At 38.2% G+C, this 20899-nt stretch overlaps 1 protein-coding gene across 29 annotated transcripts in view; it reads right to left on the reverse strand.

The window, feature by feature from the left end:
• Window positions 1-20899, reverse strand: part of ptprsa (protein tyrosine phosphatase receptor type Sa) — a 202554-nt gene that overhangs the window by 84407 nt on the left and 97248 nt on the right. For all 29 annotated transcript variants that reach the window (XM_051907932.1, XM_051907928.1, XM_051907929.1 and 26 more), the window contains 2 exons: window positions 18405-18550; window positions 17162-17303 (listed from right to left, as the gene is read on the reverse strand). In XM_051907932.1, coding sequence (XP_051763892.1) covers window positions 17162-17303; window positions 18405-18550 — 288 coding nt within the window. The remainder of the gene's footprint in view (window positions 1-17161; window positions 17304-18404; window positions 18551-20899) is intronic.

A 20899-nucleotide genomic window follows, 5' to 3' on the forward strand; every position in this document is an offset into this window, starting at 1 on the left:
TGACAAACGGAGATTTATAACATTAACAAGATGACTCGTTGAATTCATTTTGGGAGCGACGACTGAATGTATTTTTGGTAAAATGCCTGTATATAAGATTAGTATTGGCAAAGTTCAGAGGCTGTCATATATGTGAATCAACTTACTTTGTTGTGTATTTTCAATATGAAAAATAACTTTTATATTGATGGATTAATTGCATTTTGAAAAAAAAAAAAAAAAACGTCATGGATTTATTGCATTTTGGGGAAAAAATAATCCGTTTTTATAATAAACCTTTTAAAATCAAAATGTAGATTTGAATTTTTAATGTTTTTATAACCAAAAGATGCTATGTGAAAGTTTGAAACAGAAAAGAGTGGTTTTCATCTTGCCACTTTCTTGGTAAAGAAAACACCTTTTTACTCAAATTAATCAAAATGGAGTTATAGCGTTTTGGAACCAAACTCTTCATATATATATTTTTACACAAACGCATCGCTTCACTTCAGAAGGCCTTTATTAACCCACCAGAGCCGTTTATGTTTATGATGGATGGATGCACTTTCTTGAGCTTCAAACTCGTTGCCCTCGCTCACTGCCATTATAAAGCTCGGATGCATCAGGATATTTATTAATATAACGCCGACTGTGTAGTCAGAAAAAAGAAAGTCATATACAAGGATGGTTTGAGGGTGAATAGATCTTGGGGTAATTTTCATTTTAAAGTGAACTAATCCTTTAACAGCTAATTAAGGTCTTACTAGGCATACTAGAATCTTTCAGGCAGGTGTGTTGAGGCAAGCTGGAGCTAAACTCTGCAGGGGACTCAAGGGGACTTGCTGAGGGGCAATCAAACATTAGCATAGAAAAGAGCCAATGAGCTGTTGCTCGTACCATCATACATTCCATTTGGGCCCTACAGATCTGAGTCTACACCACTAGCAACAGAGCAAGCACTGGTGACATTTCAACCCAGGTTCCTCTCTCCATAGTTGTTTACGGCAGAAGTCAATTTGAAGAGACAGGCGACATACAAACACACAATAGAGTCTGACAATTCACCCCTCTCGCTCTTCAACAGAATCCAGCATGGCTGATGACTGATGTTGTAGGCCAACACAAGCCTTCACGCTCTTCACGGCATCTGCTGCAAAGACAATGACTGATAAGGGGAAGGGAAAACCTCTCACTTTGACCTGCTGTGACTCACATCCTGGCAGAGAACTGTGGACACTGTAGACTGTGTCAGTGGGCACAGGTCAGGCTCTAAGTGTGAAGGTTGCATCCTTTGAACCCTTTCAGAATCACAAAGGAGTGCCAAGGCTCATGACATTACAAGGAACCTTAGTACTGCAACCAATACCGGAAACTGAGGTTTTTACACCAAAGAAAGGGGATTTGAGCCAATGTTTTGTGCAGTGACCTTTCATTTCCATGTTCTATTATTCAGTGTTGGCTGGGGAAGCATTATGGCTGCCTATTGATTATTAACCAGTGGAGACAGGATGTTTAAAAGTTCCTGCTTGGGGGGAAAGAGGTACTACACAGGTAATTGTCCTTTCAAAAGCAGCTACTCTGTAGTACTTTGGAGAGTGACATTCGGTGCTTACTGCACACGTGATCCATGGCCGGATTATCCATGCTGTGACACCAGAATAGGATTTCTGCAAACCACACAAATGAAGCCTTAAACACAAGATGAGTAATTTGATTTGAGCTTAATTAAAGCCGGCAAGTGCTGGGGAGTCTTGAGTGGTGGTGGGCGAGTGGGAGCAGCAAACAGAGTCACTGATAGAAATGTCAAAGCAATGCAAATTCTATTATAGAGTCAGTGAAAGAGGTCGAGACAGGAGCGGCAATAAAACCAGTGCCACGGTGCTGCCTATGCGGCGGTAATGACTGCAGGCATACGAATGCAAAAGGAAAGATTGTCTATATTGTCACCGGGATGCAACAACTGACCTGGAATCATCCGCTAAGAGAGGCTCACCGCAAGCACTCCAATGTAGAGATGTCCTCTTCGGGAAATAGTAATGGAGAACGGCTAGGAATAGAATTTGCCTTGCAGATGTACTCTTCCAACACTCAAATTGGTTCAGGGTCAGTTGCTCCGGTAAAATACGAAGGAAATCAGGCAGTAGGCATGCATATCCGCGCCAAGAGCCCTTAGTCCTGTCCTGCCTGGCTTGTATTCATGCTAAAAAAAGCCCTGGAGTTATACTCCAGCATTCCCCACCAATCTGATCACACAATTAGGTAGCTATTGTCTCTACAACAGCTTTTTGATATCGTCACAACCAGCTGATTTACAATTAAGTTCTGGGCATGTGCACTAGCCTCGTGTCATCCCATAACCCTAAACAACAGTTTTAATTGGAAGGCTTTCAAATACTTGTCCATTAGACAAAACACAGCTTTCCCCACCTCTCCGTCACCATGCATTTCAGGTGCTAGATGCTAGCCGAGCTTGTGCACTTTGCAGAGGGCTAATTCTACATCATAATTCCTTAAAATACACACCGGAATTCAATTACAGGCCTACGCTCATTCTGGGTTTGTATCAGGGCGGCTCTGAAGGCCGCCCCTGGCCTGACTAAGAGGCTGTTAAGCCGCGATGATAATGATGCTGTTATGATGATCAGCGTAGCGGGCTGAGTGCACCGGCCACTTTAGCCAACAGCTGCGCGTTTACCGATTCAGCAGGGCACTGAAGTCGTCCTGAACCCCCTGCCCCTCACCCCCAAACCTCCAATCTGTTAGCTTTGACATGGGCTTTTACGCTCGCTGTTATTATCTGTAATTGCATTTAATTGTAGCTCGTGATTTAATGGCATTATGCAAGTGACAGGTGCAAAGCCTCTTAACCTGAGCGGTCAGTTTATTGCAAGTGGATTTGCAGACGTGCATCCATGGTAATAAGCAAATGAGTTTTGATTGATTCATGATGATCTCTGAAGCTCATTATCCATGCAGCTTCACATCACAGATTAAAAGTGAAATGGCTATTGCAGCTTGTACATCAATTATGCAATCTATACACAAATGCCACCTTCTGCTGATTTATCCTTTTTAACTCTTTCCCCGCCAGCGGTTTTTGGAAAAAGTTGCCAGCCACCACCACCATTTTATTCTAGCTTCATGCATTTTTTTTTAATCAACACTTGAAAGTTTCATGAAAAAAGCTGCATTTTAAACAAGCTACAATGTGCATAAGCAATACTTTTATCGCTTGTTTCTTCTTTTTTGCCTGTGTTTTGATCCGGAGATTCTGTACTCTTTCAGAAGTTGCGTAATAGCGCCCCTACCGCATAACAGTGAAAACACGGAAAACCGGAAAATTCCGACAATGGCCGGGAAAGAGTTAAAATACAACCACAGTGACGAATAAAAGACCATTTACTATGCATAAGACATAATATAACAGCAAATGCTATGAATAATACTAAATATCATGTATGATACCCAGTTTTTGCCGCTGGATGTTTATAAGCAAATGAGTTCTGGTTGATTTATGATGATCTCTGAAGCTCATTATCCGTGCAGGTGTAATATTTCACATCACAGATTAAAAGTAAAATGGCTATTGCAGCTTGTACATCAAAATAAATAGGTAATATATACACAACTGCCGCCTTCCGCCGGCACCGTGCCATTCTTGTTAACAGCTTTATCAACCAGAGACACATTTTATAATTACACAAAGCATTCTTTGATAAGCATGCATTTTTAAAAACTGCTCTCCAGCAAACACTTTCCTGCTGATAAAAGTCTCAGGGGCGGCATCACATTCCGCAGACGTATCATCCTCTGCATTGGCTATTTTATTATTTTCACTTACCGAAATGATTTAATTTCATCAGTTCCTTAATCAGGTTAACTGATTAGCTCTCGCCACAGCCAGAGATGGCTTTGGAAGCACATTAATATTACAGAGAACTCTGGGAGGAGAGGGCGGAAGAGCAAAAGAGAGAAAACTGGGATATAAACCATACGACGGGAGGTGGAAGATGTGTTTTTCAAATCCAGAACTAAGGCGACATTTAGCTAATCTGTAGCCACAGCTGTTCGGATTTGCGAGGTGGTCAATTTAATTTCCTGTGCTCCAAAAACAGCCCAATTAGCATAACAGGAAGTGCACGAAGGATAGGACGAGAGTCTGTGTGCTTACTTGTTTAAGTCGCTGTGGGTTCGGCTGCCCTGTCACATCAAACACTGCGATGTCAGTATGCACTGCTGCACAGGACACAGGGACACGAGTGCAGGAAAACCAATAATGGACTGGGAGCGGAGAGAGCGAGGGCTGCGGGGCCGAGGCAGAACCACATAATGCTCCATTAAGGAGCATGAATCCCATTTCAGTCTCTCCAGATACACTATCACAGCCCGACCTCTGCGTCGTGCCTATTGGTATTTACCACATAGTATGCCTACAGGATCAAGGACACCGTCTCTGACAATCCCAATTTCAAGAAGTTTCTTAAATCGCCCAATAATATTAATGCTTCATAATTAATTTATTTGGGCTCCCTGAAACAGAGCCATCTTACATTAGCATTTCAAACTGAGCCTAAAACATGACTGCCGGAAATTTGGACTTTGGATTTCCATCAGGATTGGTGAAACTCGAGATTTTGCACAAATTATGATAATTCACAAGCCCAGTCATAATTATCGCCTCTGTTCTAATAAGACCCTACAGACTCGCAGATACCTCGCAAAAACCTTTCATAACACCAAATATAAGGCAAATTATCATGTATGATACTAAAAATAAGGTACAAATACAAGCCCAAATATAATGTATAATACTAAATATAAGCCTAAATATCATAAAATACTAATTATAAGCTCAAATGTCATGCATAATACTTAATATAAGCCTAAATATTAGATAAAATACTAAATATAAGCCCAAATATAATTTAAAAAAATACTAAATATACACCTAAAATATTATAAAATGGTAATTATAAGCCCAAATGTCACTAATAAAAGTAAATATAAGCTTAAATATCAGATAAAATACAAAATATAAGCCCAAATATAATGTATAAGGGGAAAAAAACATTAATACTAAATGTAAAAATGAAAAACTATAGGTATAAAGGGCTAATATCATGTATGATACTAATTATAAGCCTGAATATCATATAAAATACTAACTATAAGCTTCAATTTCACGTAAAATACTAAATGTCATAAATAGTAACTATATAAGCCTAAATATAATGTATAAGACTAAAAATATTATGTATAATACTAAATATAAAGATTAAAAACTATAGGTATCACCTTATAATTGACTTTTACTAAAATTAAAACATTATTAGATTATTTAATGCTTCACAGAACACTAGTAAACTGCTAGGCCATGGTTTTTCAGTTTTAAGGACTACAAACTATCACTCACTGCAGTGTGAAAATGATCAAAATCAATGTGTGTTTAGTTGTGGATTACAGAGGCGCTGCAGACGTGTACAGATGCCCCGTTACCCGCAGGCGTCCCCCGTCGGGCTTTGATAAAGCTACAATCGCGCAGACTCGGTCGGGTGCTGTACAATTAGGTGGCGGCGTGCGGCGACGGTTGCGTGCGAAACGTCTGGCTGATGACCGAGCCCAGCTGTTTCTGCCACGCTGACTTATCAGTACCTGAGGAGGTGGAGCGGGAAACGCCTGCTCGGAGTCTGGGGGTCGCGAGGGAGGCGTCAGATTGAACCGGAAGGCAGCGAGGAGAGATAGCTGTCATTGCCACTCACGCCGCAAGACTCCTGCGCTGTGACAGAGACGGATGCGCTCAGCGACAGTGACAACCTGCCCGCTAAGTGGCTCCCCGTCGGAGACCTCACAGCTGTATTTACAGAGCCAAATCCTCGGGACGAGGGCTCAGAGATTTGAGAACAGTAGCAGTCTGGTATAGATGACGCTCGATCGAGACCACAGCGCCAATAAAGGCATGACCCTGAAGTCATTTGACCTTTTATAACACCAGATATAAGGCAAATTATCATGTTTAATACTACAAATAAAGTGGAATATCATGCATAATACTAAATATAAACTCAAATATAATGTATTTTGCCAAAATAAGGCCAAATATTATGTATAATAGTAAACATAAGCCTATATATCATATAAAATACTAATTATAAGCTCAAATTTCATATAAAATACTAAATATAGGCTTAAATATAATACAAAACACTAAATATGAGCCCCAAAATCATGTATAATACTAAATATATGCCTAAAATTAATATAAAATACTAAATAAAAGTCTAAATATCATAGAAAATACCAATTATAAGCTCAAATTTCATGCTAAATACTAAATATAAGCCTAAATATCAAATCAATTGATAAAATATCAAATATAAGCCTGATTAACATATAAAATATTAAATATACACCTAAATATCATATAAAATACTAAATATAAGCCCAAATATAAAAAAAATATTAAATATAATCCTAAATATCATATAAAAATACTACATATAAGCCTAAATATCATGAAACATTAAATATAAGCCAAAATATCATAAAAAACACTAATTATAAGCCGAAATTTCATGCATAATATTAAATAAGATTAAATATCACATAAAATACTAAATATAAACCTACATTTAATGCATAATTCTTAAAATTATCTTAAATAATAGATAAAATCTTAAATAAGCACAAATATAAAATATACAGTCATTTTTCCTTTTATAACACCAAATATAAGTAAAATTATGATGTATAATACTAAAACTAAGGTAGAATATTATGCATAATACTAAATATAAGCCCAAAAATCATATAAATTACTAATAACAAGCTCAAATGTCATGCATAATATTAAATAGAAGTTAAAATATTAGATCAAATTTAAGCCCAAATATCATAACAAACTAAGTCATTGTGCCTTTTACCAAATATAATGCACATTATCATGTATAATACTAAAAATAAGCTAATATTTAAAGCATATTACTATAATAAGGTATAATACTCATGAATATCATGTATAATACTAAATATAAGCCTAAATATCATATAAAGCACAAAAAAGAAGCCAAAATATCATATAAAATGCTAATTATTATCCCAAATTTCATGCATAATACTAAACATAAACCCAAATATCAAGTACCAAGTCATTTTACCTTTTCCCAAATATAAGGCAAATGATCATGTATAATGCTAAAAATAGGTCAGGAGTGTAATCGCTCCGGTCCAATATCCTGAGTGAAAGACGAGGGGAAACAGCCTTCCTGCGTTTCTTTACTTGCTCGGTTCCGGACGGGCCCGAGCTACAGGAGACCATCAGACCCCTACAAACGCTCAACGTCAGTGAGGCCGTTTCCATTCCTGGACTCATTCCCTGCTCTCGCTCGCTTCAGTCGGCCTCATCAGTAATGCGAGGTGCGTGCGTAACAGGCAACTCTGCATAAATTAAATGAACTGCAATCCTTAAATGCATTCGTGTGGTTTTCTTCCACATAAAGCCCTGATAAATGAAGGTAACACACTGACAGTGCTGTATTATGTGGACGAGAGGGAAATACTGTTTAGTTAAATAGAGACTGTTACCAAGGCCATTTTGGCAAATATACTTTAAATAAAGAGTAAATTAATTAATTTACTTATTCATTTAAAAGTACATTCGCAAAAGATATCATGGTAACAGTCTCTATATATTAATATATAATAAATAAATACATACATGTACATCAAGCATATTTACAAAAAATATATACTTAAAAATTGATTAAATATTTTTAAATTCTAAATGTACATTAAGAATGTTTACAAAAAATGTGCTTGTTTTTAAAATAAAACAACAAAATTAAATAAAATGAAAGTAATTTAGAACTTATTCTTTAAGTACACATACAGCTAAAAACCTACTGGATGAATTTGCTCTTTATTTAAAAAAAGAAAGAAAGAAAGAAAGAAGCTGTGCACGAGCATTTCATTCTGTGCGCTTTTAGCCGAGCATCTAATTACAGCAGAGCTGCGTCCACAGACTAAATGGCCCAACAGGGCGCTTTCTTGGGGAGGATAAATGGAAAAATGCCTTAATGGAGCCATTTTTATTATTGCACTTAATTGCAAACACAGCTTGGGAGGGCGCCGGTGTTCGTGGAAGTGAAACTCGAGCGCAAAGCACCGTGTCTATGAACTGGAAAAGAGCATGTCACACATTCGAGGGGAATAACAAGCATTTGAAGAAGTGACTCATCTGTCTGTCTGGATCCTTGCGGTTCCTTCGCGTCCTAGAGCGACGGGTAAACCTGGTGCCGCAGCTTTGCCCACGCAAACGGTTATCGGCCTGAAGTTTGAAATGAAGACGTGTACGCTCGAGGAAACAGATGCTGGTGCCAAAGCCGTCTAAGACAGTGAATGGCAGAGGTCTGAGGAGATACAACATAGTGCACGAGATGCTCTTTAAATATTTACAGCTGCTGCTGAGGCTAGTTCGGCCCGGGCGACTGAGATCTGTAACCCAGTCAAACATCGGCTGGAGAACGTTCACATGATGGTCTACAGGATCACCTACACGAGTCGAGTCTTTAAGAGACTTTCTGATGGACGGCCAAAATCACAAGAGTAAAATAAGCCACTCATTCATGAGGGGGGAAAACATTGCTTTTCTCAGACTTGTGAGATTATTTCTTACAGTTCTTAATTTTTACTTGCAATTGTGAGAAATAAACTCGGAATTGTTAGGAAAAAAAATCATAATTGCAAGATATAAACTCGAAACTGTGAGAAATAAAGTCAGAATTGCAAGCAATAAAGTAAGAATAGAGAGAAAAAGTCAGAATTGTGAAATATAAACTTAGAATTGCGAGAAATAATCTCAGAAATGCAAGAAATTATCCAAGATAATTGCATGAAATAAACTCAGAAGTGCAAGAGAAACTTGGAAATGTGAGAAAAAATTTGGAATAGCAAGAAATAAACTCAGAATTGCGAGAAATAAACTCGGAATTGCAAGAAAAAAAAACTCAGAATTGTGGGAAATAAACTTGGAATTGCAAGAAAAAAAAACTCAGAATTGTGGGAAATAAACTTGGAATTGCAAGAAATAAAGTTGGAATTGCGAAAAAAACTCGGAATTGCGAGACAAACTCAGAAATGCAAGAAATTATCTCAGAATTGCATGAAAAACTCAGAAGTGCAAGAGAAACTCGGAATTGTGAGAAAAAAGTTGGAATTGCAAGAAATAAACTCAGAATGATGAGAAATAAACTCGTAATTGTGAGAAATAAACTCAGAAGTGCAAGGAAAAACTCGGAATTGAGAGGAAAAACTCAGAATTTCGAGAAATAAAGTCAGAATTTAAAACCACAAATTTGCATTGTGCTGTATAACAGCATTTGAAGACTAATGCTACTAAAAATAAATAAATACATTTTATTAAAAAAACCTAATTCATATTTAATTATCAAATAGTGAGGTTTGAACACCAAAACAATATCAACAGGTTATTTTAAAACCCCTTTTGATGATATTTGCAAAGACAAATTTAAGAATTATTCTTTGCTAAAAAAATAATTTACTAAAAAAAAATAATAATTATATATATAATTATATACACACACACATATACACACACACACATATACACATATTATATATATATATATATATATATATGAGAAATAAATCATGCTACATGACAAGAAAGAAAAGACGACTTCAGTGTCCAACAGAGGAGAAGAACTAGATCTGGGAAATCAGAACTGTATGTACAAATGTACAAGAATTTGACTATTTATGTCTCTGGAAAAGCTAAAACCTGAAGGTCCGTCTCCATCATGTCCCGCGGGATGAAGTGGCCCTCCTTGAGAAGGCATCAGCAGTGAGAGCAGGAGCACCAAACCCCTCCAGAGACGAGCGCCCCGTCCGCTCCCCGTGCCCAATCAGGCTTGATTACGGCTCTACGGGTTCACAGGATCAAAGCATCCGAGTGCCATAAACTCGTCTCCACCAATCTCCTCAGAGCGCCTCTCTCCGAGGCCGAGCGTGCGCTGTGTGCGAATTCACAGCGACACGGATCCACCGCACACAATCTGACCGGTCAAACTCAAAATCACAGACAGAAACCCAGAGCGGCGAAGCTTTCAGCAGGATTCATTCATGAATGTGGTGAATTCGTTCGCTTGACCTCAGAGCTAAAATACTTCTGACAAGTTTTTAAAACTTTTTACAGTCAGCTAATGCTAATCCAAAGTCTTAAATTCAATTTCCCCCCCTAAAATTTAAATCCACAAAGTGTGATTAATGATGAACTAGTGAGGTTTTAACATCACATCAATATCAATAAAGGTCATTTTAAAAATTGTGCTACTAATATGTAATATTCAATAATGTCTTAAAACATTGTTTTTTCAACAAAATCTTTACACTGAAATATCAAAAAATACTTTTTCCTATGCTAAATTAATATATAAATAATAAATAATTTGCTCTTTAATTTTAAAAAATATATTTAACTATAACTAAACCGTTTTCTACATGTACATTAAGCATTTTTGTATTTTTTTTTAATTAAAAAGCATTTATTTTTTTTAAAAAAAAACTAAAAAGTGAATTAAAGACATTTCAAAATAAATACAATCAATTTTATAACAAAACTCATTCCTATTTAATGATTAACTAGTGAGATTGAAATACCAAAATCAATATCTATAAACGTTATGATAGGCAATATTCAACAATGTCTTAAAATATTTAGATTTTTTCAACAGTAGTTTGAAAGTATGAAATAAAATGTAGTCTATACAGTCATCTTTACACTTTAATTTAAAAAAATCCATCCAATTTAATTTTTTCAATGCTAAATTAATAAATAAATAATAAAAAATGCTTAAAATTTAAAAGAAATTTAGAATTTTTTTTTTTAATTAGCCTTAATTTATTTTAATCTTTAAAAGTGAATTAAAGACATTGTGCGGCTAATGCTAATTAAAATTAATACAACCAACTGTGTAATAAAACTAATTAATATTTAATGATTAAATAGGTTTAATCACCAAAATCAGTATCTATAAATGTTATTTTTTAAAATCCTGTTGCTTTTTGTGTTCTGAAAGTTGAAGAGCGAGATCGTTCTCATCACCGCATCATGACGTCCCGTTGCTGAGGGGTCACACAACACAAGCTTATGAACCTGATTTCAACAGCTGTCAATCATCTCTTGGTAACAAACAGGAAGCAAATGTCAGCGAGACACTTACGACGTTTCAGGCTATATAATCAGACGTCAGATACTAAACGACCGTCTCCTGCTTTCAAACGCAGCGGCCGATAATGGACTGCGCAGGCGACAGAGTCCATGCGTTTTGGCAGATCTTAACGCGGCTAAATGAATGCATTATGCATCGGGGAGCAGCTGAGAGCGCGCGGACGGGAATTGCTTTTGTTTATGAGACGCGGACGCCCATAATGCACTGGGCAAATACAGCTGTATTCCACTCTAATCGAATCCCTGTCATCCTCCACTCCTTCTCCTTCTCTCTGATCTTCATTACTTCTATCACGCGCTGCTCCTTTTCCTCTCATTAGTGTAGCGTGTTTCACTTCCACGACTGAGAGATAAAGGACTGAGACACGACTGAAGTCCACTCACTTTAGTAGAGGACGCAAACAGTCATTGCTATTCGGTTTCACATGCTTTTGGTGGATGTGCAAATGTCCCTTAAATTTAATCAATATTTCTTCACATATTCATAAATTTACCCTGACTAAAATGGCATATCTTTTTAGACAACAAAAATAACATTTAAATTGAAAATAATGTCTAATTGTAAATAAAAAAAAAAAACATTAAAATTATATATTAAAAAGACGTAACATTCATTTATTTTAGTCTTGTTTACCCTGACTAAAATGCCATATCTTTTTAGATGACAACTAAAAAATTAAAAAAATATATTATCATTTAGATGACTTATAACAAACTAGATTAATAGCTGATGTAAATTTCTACATATACTAATACAATAACTTTTCAAGTCACATAAACGAATATTATTTAATGGATTATGAAAAAACATGAATTAACAATCAACGATAGTATAATTAACATGAAAATAGATTAATAAATGGCGTAAAAATACTGTTTTTAGTTCATAATACCTAATCCATTAACTCATGTTAATTAATTAAACATTATTGTAAAGTGTTACCAAATAAATAAAATAATAAATATACTATCAATACTTTACTTTAATAAATAATAAATAAAATAATAAAATATTTATTCAAATATATATTTATAAAACAGTAATACAATTATAATATATAACATAATATAATATAATATAATAATTGTTCAATTGTTAAACAATAAATGATTAGAAACTGCACTGAAAATTGCTTTACATTTTCACTAGCTAGTAAATTTCACAAATATTTACAAAGAAAGAATTTAATTTTTTACATTTATTTTTAAGAAATACAGAAATAAATGAAATTTATTTTCTTGTAAAATGTACTCCAATAATCTTTGTTTTATTGACAATTTCGAGGGAAAAAAATCAGTGCGTTTTGAAAAAAAGTTTCCATGTTTTTTGTTAGCATGTTGCTACGATAACGACGCAACACTCCAATACGCATTTTACCCAAATACTGGTTAAAACAGTGCACTTGTGACCATACCGCATGTGGTTGAGTCAATAGTTAGTAAAAATGGAAAATAGATCTGCTTCAAAACACACTAGCACCACAGATAACCACTGAAACCACACGGAGCGATCTGAACGAACAGCTAGCCACCAGCCGCGTGTCTGTAACTCTACTCCATGTGCCCTGCTAACACAGGCCAGCGCTAATTACAGCCTCATATTGACCCAACGGGGATCAGCCATAGACAGAGAGATTATTCGCAGAGAAGAATCAATAGAAGAGGAGAAAGAGACTGGCTGGATTTGTTGGACCTTAAAGATGCAGCTCCCTAAAAATTGTGCTGCTTTTTTTTAACCACGTTAAACAATGTAGCTTTAGCTCTTACGCCGCGCGTCTAAGTCGTAGCCACATGCTGTGGAAGTAGCGGTCCGTGTCTAAGGCCTCCAGCGCACTGATGTTTTATAATGCACTTTCTGCTACTGGACGCAGGCGTTTCCACCGGAGAACAGCGGGAATGGTAATCAGCAATGCCTTTTTACTTCAAATCACTCATGGCGGAGCTGTAAGAACACACCGAGTCTAATACCCACAATCCCCCAGGGGCCGGGCATCCAATGCTGTGGTTTATCAGGTATGTGGAGAGACGTTTAACCCTGATCCACAAAATGGAGCTGGAGAAACCCAGCAATGTATTTCATAACCGGCCCACAGATACATATGAGTCTTAAAAAATATGATTCAATTTCAGAATAAATAGTGTATATATAAAGGAAGTGTGACGATGAGATATGAACTCTGCTGTATAGATCCAAAAAGTGCTGAGCATCTCTGATCAGAGAAAAACACTTCAATCCAGACACAGAGAGAGAAACATGACATTAAGATTTCTCAAACTGTGCTTGAGTGCGACAAACGAGACAGGGACGAATTTGGAAATGGCAACGCGAAAGCTGAGATTAAAAAAAATGGCTAATAAAAGGGGTTCTGCGGCGAGTGTCGGGGTTTAGAACAGTCCAATTAAAACCGCGCGAGGAGCGGCAGAACAAACGCGGCTCGTCCTGCAGGGTAGCAGCCAATTAAAAGCGTCTGATCAAACAGGCATAGGCTGCGGTGAGATCATCCTCTCTGGCGCTCTGCAGTGCTAACGAGTTCCTGCGCCCAGAGTTTGAAGGAGGAAGGGTCACAGCGCGAACTCTGGAAGTGAAGGATGAGATTGGAGATGAGAAGAGGTGAAGAAAGCAAGACAAACTGCCAAAAAGATAAGAACACAGTCTACTTACAACCTTCTAATAAAAGGCACTGATTTAAGACATTCTTAATAGGCAGCAACTCAAATAGTGCTCCTCACATTAGCATATTGCTAAGCTAACAGAGAGTTGCTAAGAAACAGCTATTTTCGGTGTTCTGTTTGTTTGTTTTTTTGATGTGCAGACAAATTTGTAGTGCGACTGCTATCTAAAAATCACAAAAAGCTTTGTGCTTTGTTACTTTTAATATGAAGCAAAGTCTCAAATTTAAAACCCTGCTGATTTTATTACAAAATTCCAACAATAAATGTCATTTTGGTGCCGTTTAATATGGCGCGACAGATCCGTGACAGCACGGATCAAGCAGCACGTGAACTGATCATCTCTTTCTCTTTACTACTGGTTATAGCATGAAATAAACATGGATGAACATCAGAAGGTATGTTGAAAGATACGTTACAAATTAGCTAAATTAATCCTGTCTCATGTAATCGCTCAATCAGTGTTTCAACCGAGGAAAGACATCAATTAAACAGCTTATAGGCTATACAATGTCAATTAATGTCACATTTACCTCAAGAAAGCTATTCAGTGTCCATAAACGCATTAGTTAGAAAAAATAACTCTAGAGAAGAGCATCTTGCTAAATATATGCACTGTATTCATTATATTTTTACTTAACCTGTCAGTGATGTCTTCATTATTTAATGTATGTTTGAATAAATTTGTCATGTAAAAGTTATTACAGGTAATTGTTGTTTAAATGTTTATATTTCACCAACAAACTGGAGTGGAAACAATTCTGTTATTAAAAAACTGATAAAATCCTTATGTGCAATTTAAATGTTTTTACTTATTTGAGTGTTGATTATTACATAAGATTGAATAATTAATTGATTATTGGCCAAGATCATCCAAATTTTTCATTTTGGTGCACCCCATAAACATACATAGCACACACAATTATTAGGTAGAATAGATACTGGCCTTGTTTGCCATCTTGGATGGACTTTTTTTCCCACTGAGCCTGGCACAATGCATTCTGGGATTGCCTTCCACAAAATATACCCCGCACTAGGCATCATAGCCTAACTTCTGCAAAAGCCTTCACATCTGGCATTAGCCTAAGATGCTGTCTAAAAAAGTATAGGGTTTTGGACAAGAGCTTTTGGAAAGGTGGTCTGACACCATTGGATTTGGGTTGCACGATGCCAAACGCGTAGCTGTGCGGTCCAGCGTTACCGTTTTGATCTTTTGTTGGCCAGCACCCTGAAGCCAGCATTCTCACAGCGTGACCAGGGGCAAGTTAAGGCCAGACACACCTGAATGTGTAAAGAAGTGTGCGAGCGTCTGACACCTTGAGGGTGTGAGCAGATGGCAAAACCTGGGCTGCTGTTGGTGTTGGACTGTATGAAGTGCTAGCTATGGGTCGGTGGTGAACAAGACTGCCAAGAAGGGCTCAAAGCCAGGGTCAGAATGAAGAGAAAAACAGCGAGGCTACAAGAGAAGAAAGCAGAGGAGGGGAAGAAAGGGTTCAACACCCGTAGTGACACAGAGGAGAAGCAGCGAAGGTTGCAGGTGTCTTTGCCTTGGTTTTCTCCGAGACTCCTCCAAGGACTCTCAGAGGACTCTGCGACGCGGTGGAAAAGCAGATGGCACATCTTAAGCATTCTGCTCACCGCTCTTGTGGGCAGCCAGAAGGCAGCTAAAAACAAACCTAAGCCCCTGGAAAGAGCACCGGCAGATTTACAGCAAAGCCTTTCTGTGTTGTCTCTGCCGCAGGCGGACGGACACACCCTGAAGACGGCAAGGTGACTGAGTACTTAATGAAGTCACCAGCTTCAGAAGTTGGTCAGGGACAAAATGAAAGAAGTGCCCGCTCGAGACCACAAATTGTGAGCATGATGGTGGACAGTTTAATTGATTTTGATTGATGTACACGCAGGCGCTCAGGAGCCGAAGCACTCTCCTTTGGGAGCGCATGGACACATGTGTCGGCCTTTGTACGAGTGCATGTGGGGCTTGCTCTTGTGATAAGGCTTGATGTAAATGCGGGCCCACAGCAGATGGGGATGAGAGAGCGAAGGGGGGAGCAGCCGTTTTTTTTTTCCCTAGTGCTACCGCCTGTGTTCCTTCCTGAGCCGCATGGGTCTTGCCAAAGCCAGGATTTTCATGTAAAACTGGGCTGCCTACAAAAACCCTCGGCTTGGGTTTGGGCCCAGGAAGAAGCCTGCAAGCTGCCTGCTCCAGCGCTCGGCAATGACAAGGCCTCAGCACACGGGGAACAAATGCATAACTCAATGGTGAAGACGACAGAGGTTCTGCAACCGGCCAGGACGGATTTAGAGTTTCTGCAACTGTAATACTGGGACACATTCAAGTTAACCAGACAATGCTGGTCAAGTTTATCCAAAAGGTTTGTGTAGTGTTTCTCAACTCCAGTCCTCGGGACTCACCTCTCAGAATGTTGCCCATTCATCATACTAAGAAGCTGACGAGTTGAATCAGGTGTTTTAATTAGTGAGATATCTAAAACATTCTTGTAGGTGGGTCCCCAGGGGGATACGTAGTACAAACTTAAAGCAGGGGAATCCAATCCTGTTCCCGGAGGGTCGCCCTCCAGGCCTAATTAAACACACCTGAACCAACTTATCAAGTTCCTCAGGATCACTACACTACAGTTGTCACTGGTGTGGTACCCATTCATCAGGTATTAATATGTACAATTTAGGTACTAATTTGTACCCTTTATGGGTAAATAAGGTACAAAGTTGTATCTATTAAAAGTGTACTGCCCTGGTGACAGCCTTTCTACCTTTTTTTCTGAAAGTGTAGACAAAGTCCCTTTTTAAGGAAAGGCAGATATATTTGCAAGTCCTATCTATTTGAATCATTTAGCTGGAATCCTAAAATCTCAAACTGCTTGCCGAACTCACAATTAAATAACATATTTCAAACCAGCAACAAAATCTGATATGAGCTGTACCATAAATGTTGTTTCTTATGCTCAAATAGCGTTAAAAAAGCTCTCCTAAGTGCAAATCTCAGGTTTCTGGAGGGAACCGGAGCTTCTAACGGCAGCCGCAGTGACACAATGACTTTACCAAAAAGCGATTGGCTCTTTCACTCTTTCAGGAAGGATGTATTCTGCCATTATGCACATTGCAGTTTCTCCCATTCATAAGGAGTGAACCGTCTTTCTATATCTATAGTATTTGGTGTAGAAACTTCCAGGCAGAGATACTCTGCAAGACGTTGGCCCTCTTGAAGCAGGATTGGACACTCAACCCATATTACTGTACTCTTACCTCTTATGATGGACAGCGTAGCTTGGACACTGTCTTCGCCTTCGCTGTTCTCCGCCACACACTCGTAGACGTTCTCGTCTCGAGGCGCCCGGAGAGGCTGGATCCTCAGGACGGCCCCCGCACCTTCGTCAAACTCTATTGTCTGTGTGAGAAGGACAAAGAGTGGGTTTGGAATATTTCATTGAAAAGCTTCATGGTAAATGTCATTAACAGTTGCCTGGTGGTTAAAGAGACAAAAAGGCAATGAATTCAATCCCAGAACTGGAGCGTTACCAATCCCAAGTGCCCGAAAGCAAGGCACTTAATTCCTGGTTCCTCTAGGGGGAATGGTCTTGGTAAATGACACATAACTTCCTAATTGAAAAGTTTCGGATGCTGGTGTTCTCGCTTCCTTGGTCAACCAGCATCCCCAACTTTTAACTTAACCCTAACCCTTTTCAGGTTATGCTTACATTCAGTTAATTCTGATAAAAATTGTTGTGCTTCTATTTTAAGGCTCCAAAATATCCTGCAACATCTATATTTTGCTGTGAGCTCAAATTATGCAAGAGAGTTAATTAGGCTCCTGCGGTGCTTTCGCATTTGATGTCATTGTAGCGAAACAGTCACACGAATCAATAGGGAATGACAAAGAGGAACGAGGCTCTTTGTAAGCCAGTGGCAAAACTCTCTTCATTTTTTTTGGTGAGTTTTCAAGGCTACGATAATGAGAAGCAGCCCAGTGATGGCACACTGTCCTAAGTGTGTGTAGATCAATATCAAAGCAAAGCCTTCAGGGAAAACGAATTAATTCAAACCCCTCACGAAATAACTTTTAAACGCAACAAAGATGATAATTTGAGCTCGAGCATACTCTTGGGTTTGCGCCTACGAGTGGATCGGAACCGCCAACGCATTTTTGTGTTGATCTTTTTTTTTTTTTTTTTTTTTTTTTAAGGGAAGTTTTTCATCTTTGTTGAATAGTGACAGAATGGTTAAATGCAGAGCTAGTTTTAATTAAGATACACTAAACATCGATCAAGACACTACAGCTGCCAGCTGTGTTATGACAAAAAAATGCAACAAGCAAGGAAAATAAGACACAGACTAGCTCTGCTAAATACCCACAGAAGCTATGCTGTGTGCTTCATACTTTAGATCTAACCCAAAAACAGTTCCAGATGATTTTAATGACATTTTGTGAGAAATACTACTTATTCAACTGATACGTTTGATCTTAAAGTGCTAGCATGCTAAGACTTACCTCGATGCGTTGAGAGTTCACCCTCTTCCCTTTCTTGTTCCAGGTTACTCGTGGCTTGGGGTCACCTGTGGCTTGGCAAACGAAGGATACAACACCCCCGGAGACGCCGATCATGTTTTGAGGTCTTTTTGTAAACTGGGGTGCAGCTAAACAAGAAAACAAGCAAAATACTATTAGCATTTAGCTTCAAGCCTCATCACTATAACAATGTGTAGAATGGAATACTCGCTTACTATTTGCAATTCTGTCTTCTATGTTTAGTCAAAAACAGCATGTGTAACAGTACGCTAAATGTTACATCAAATGTTTTAACATATTCAACATTGTTTTCAAGTAACCTCACCATGTTGAATTAGCATGTAATGGCTTCGTACAAAAAAAAAAGTCTGGGCAGTCTGGCCAAATGAGTCAAGAAAGAGAAAAATTACAGCTGATATTAACCCTCTGGTGCTCTTCGCGTGTCGGTCAAATGACAGAATTTTTTTTTATTTCAATTAAACGAATGTACTGTATTTTAGTTCGATAATGTTTTTTATTTAGTATTTAGTATTTTTAGGGGTTTTATGTAACTAAATTATATTTATGCTGTAGTTATGATCCACTTTTTGAGCATAGACCTGTGATAAATTTGGAATGCTTTAGAGCACAGACTTAATTTTGATCTCTTTTCAAAGACGACACTTGGCAAATTATTGCTGAAGTGTAAAAAGTTTTCAAAAGTTAACTTTAAAAAAGTTACAGAACTTTACGCTGTTATGAAAAATGCACAAAAATATTTTTATATGAAATACACATTTTCAAAAACAAGTTTTACTATAAAACTGCAAGAAAATCAAAGCCATAAATCTAAACAAGCTGTGTTCCAAATTTGAGCTTGATATCGCAAAAAATGAGCTTTCAGTAAAATTTTGTTTGGACGCGGTACCAAAAGTTTTCACTAGATGAAATTCGTCTCACATTCATTTCCAATGTGCTCAATTTTGACCGCGACTATTTTTTTCAGGACCATTTAACCTTTTCGCATCATGTCCATGATTTTTTTTTTTTTTTCACATAGCAAGTGCCAATACCTTTACCAAGTTTCTTACCATTCCGATGAAGTAAAAAATAAAAAAAAATAAAAAAAAACATAAAATTTTTCAGACCGAAGAGCACCAGACAGTTAATTCATGTTCACATGTAAACACATTGCATTGTGGGAAAAATACCTACATTGTTTGGTAAATAAAGCATGTCATACATTCAGTATATACAGAAAATGTACATACTGCAGAAATAGTACGAGTTGCATGCTGCTAGTATGCTTTAAGTGAAGCTAAACCAATTCGTCACAAGGCCAATGCAACAGCAAATCAATTAAATTAAATTACAGAGTAATTGAACACACACCCACATACATGCAATTTAACAGTACTCAAAGTGCATTCGACCATAAAATAGCGATCGAGAGGACTAGGACTGAAGTGGGCTAGTGACCTGTTCTGCTATGATAGAAATGTCGGCGAGAAACCGCTGCAAATGGAAAGTGCCTGTGTTTCAGCACGCCGGTAATTACACCACAGACAATGCGCACGTCGACGCCATTGTGAATAATTTATTAGCCAATGTATAATAAAGTACCTGCAATTCTGCCACGATTTGAAAGCTCCTTGTCAGGTGAAGCATCCAAAACCCCACACACGTTTCGCACAAGACATGCCAGCTGTAAGCTAATGACATCCAGAGATGATTGGGGCTGACAGTCGGTAACAATGGATCATTCTGCCTTCCTGTCGTGACTTAGCTATTCCAGCTTCTGGAGACCAGGGTCTGTCATTCCGTCTACCATTACTGCTTGTTCTTTATGGATTACGCTAGTTTTGGAAAATAAAAATGTGTTTTTTTGGGGGTTTTTTCCCCATCAGAACCCAGCACAGTTTGTTCTCGGCTCATCAAATTATCATGCCGTCTACCTCGACTCTTCTCGGTGGGCCTCCGCTGGCGCTCGCTTTTTTCTCTCCACGGGGCAGTAGGTCAAGCTTGACACAACAAGACATGAGAAGAGGCTCTCTAGGGGAACATGCTAAAATCCAGAAAGCGTACAGATATGAGGAGATGATCAAACGGTCAGGCAAGCACGGCAAATTAATTATTAACCGCCCGTGGGCAGGCAGGCGAGCCCCTGAATCTCCGGGTGCGGATAAACACACTTGAAGCGTTGAAGTTCCAGAGAGTGGAGAGGATGATGCCCGAGGTCTTTCTGTTTTATTCTGAAGTTAAGAAAGCTTAACTTTCAGAGCGCAACGCACACAGGTCTACCAATTTGGTTGGTATGAGTCATAATTATTTGGTAGAGCACAAAAACGTACACTACAAGACGAGGGTCAGAAAAACCAGCCGTGAGTGATGGATTGACTAGCTCCCTACAGTTTAACCTCTGCGGTGTAGCCGCTCTGTGTAGCCCGAGGTCACACATTCCCGCTGGCCACGTATCGACGCTTTACCCATGACCGTTA

The sequence above is a fragment of the Ctenopharyngodon idella genome, chromosome 10 (assembly GCF_019924925.1).
Source record: "Ctenopharyngodon idella isolate HZGC_01 chromosome 10, HZGC01, whole genome shotgun sequence".
Lineage (NCBI taxonomy): Eukaryota > Metazoa > Chordata > Actinopteri > Cypriniformes > Xenocyprididae > Ctenopharyngodon > Ctenopharyngodon idella.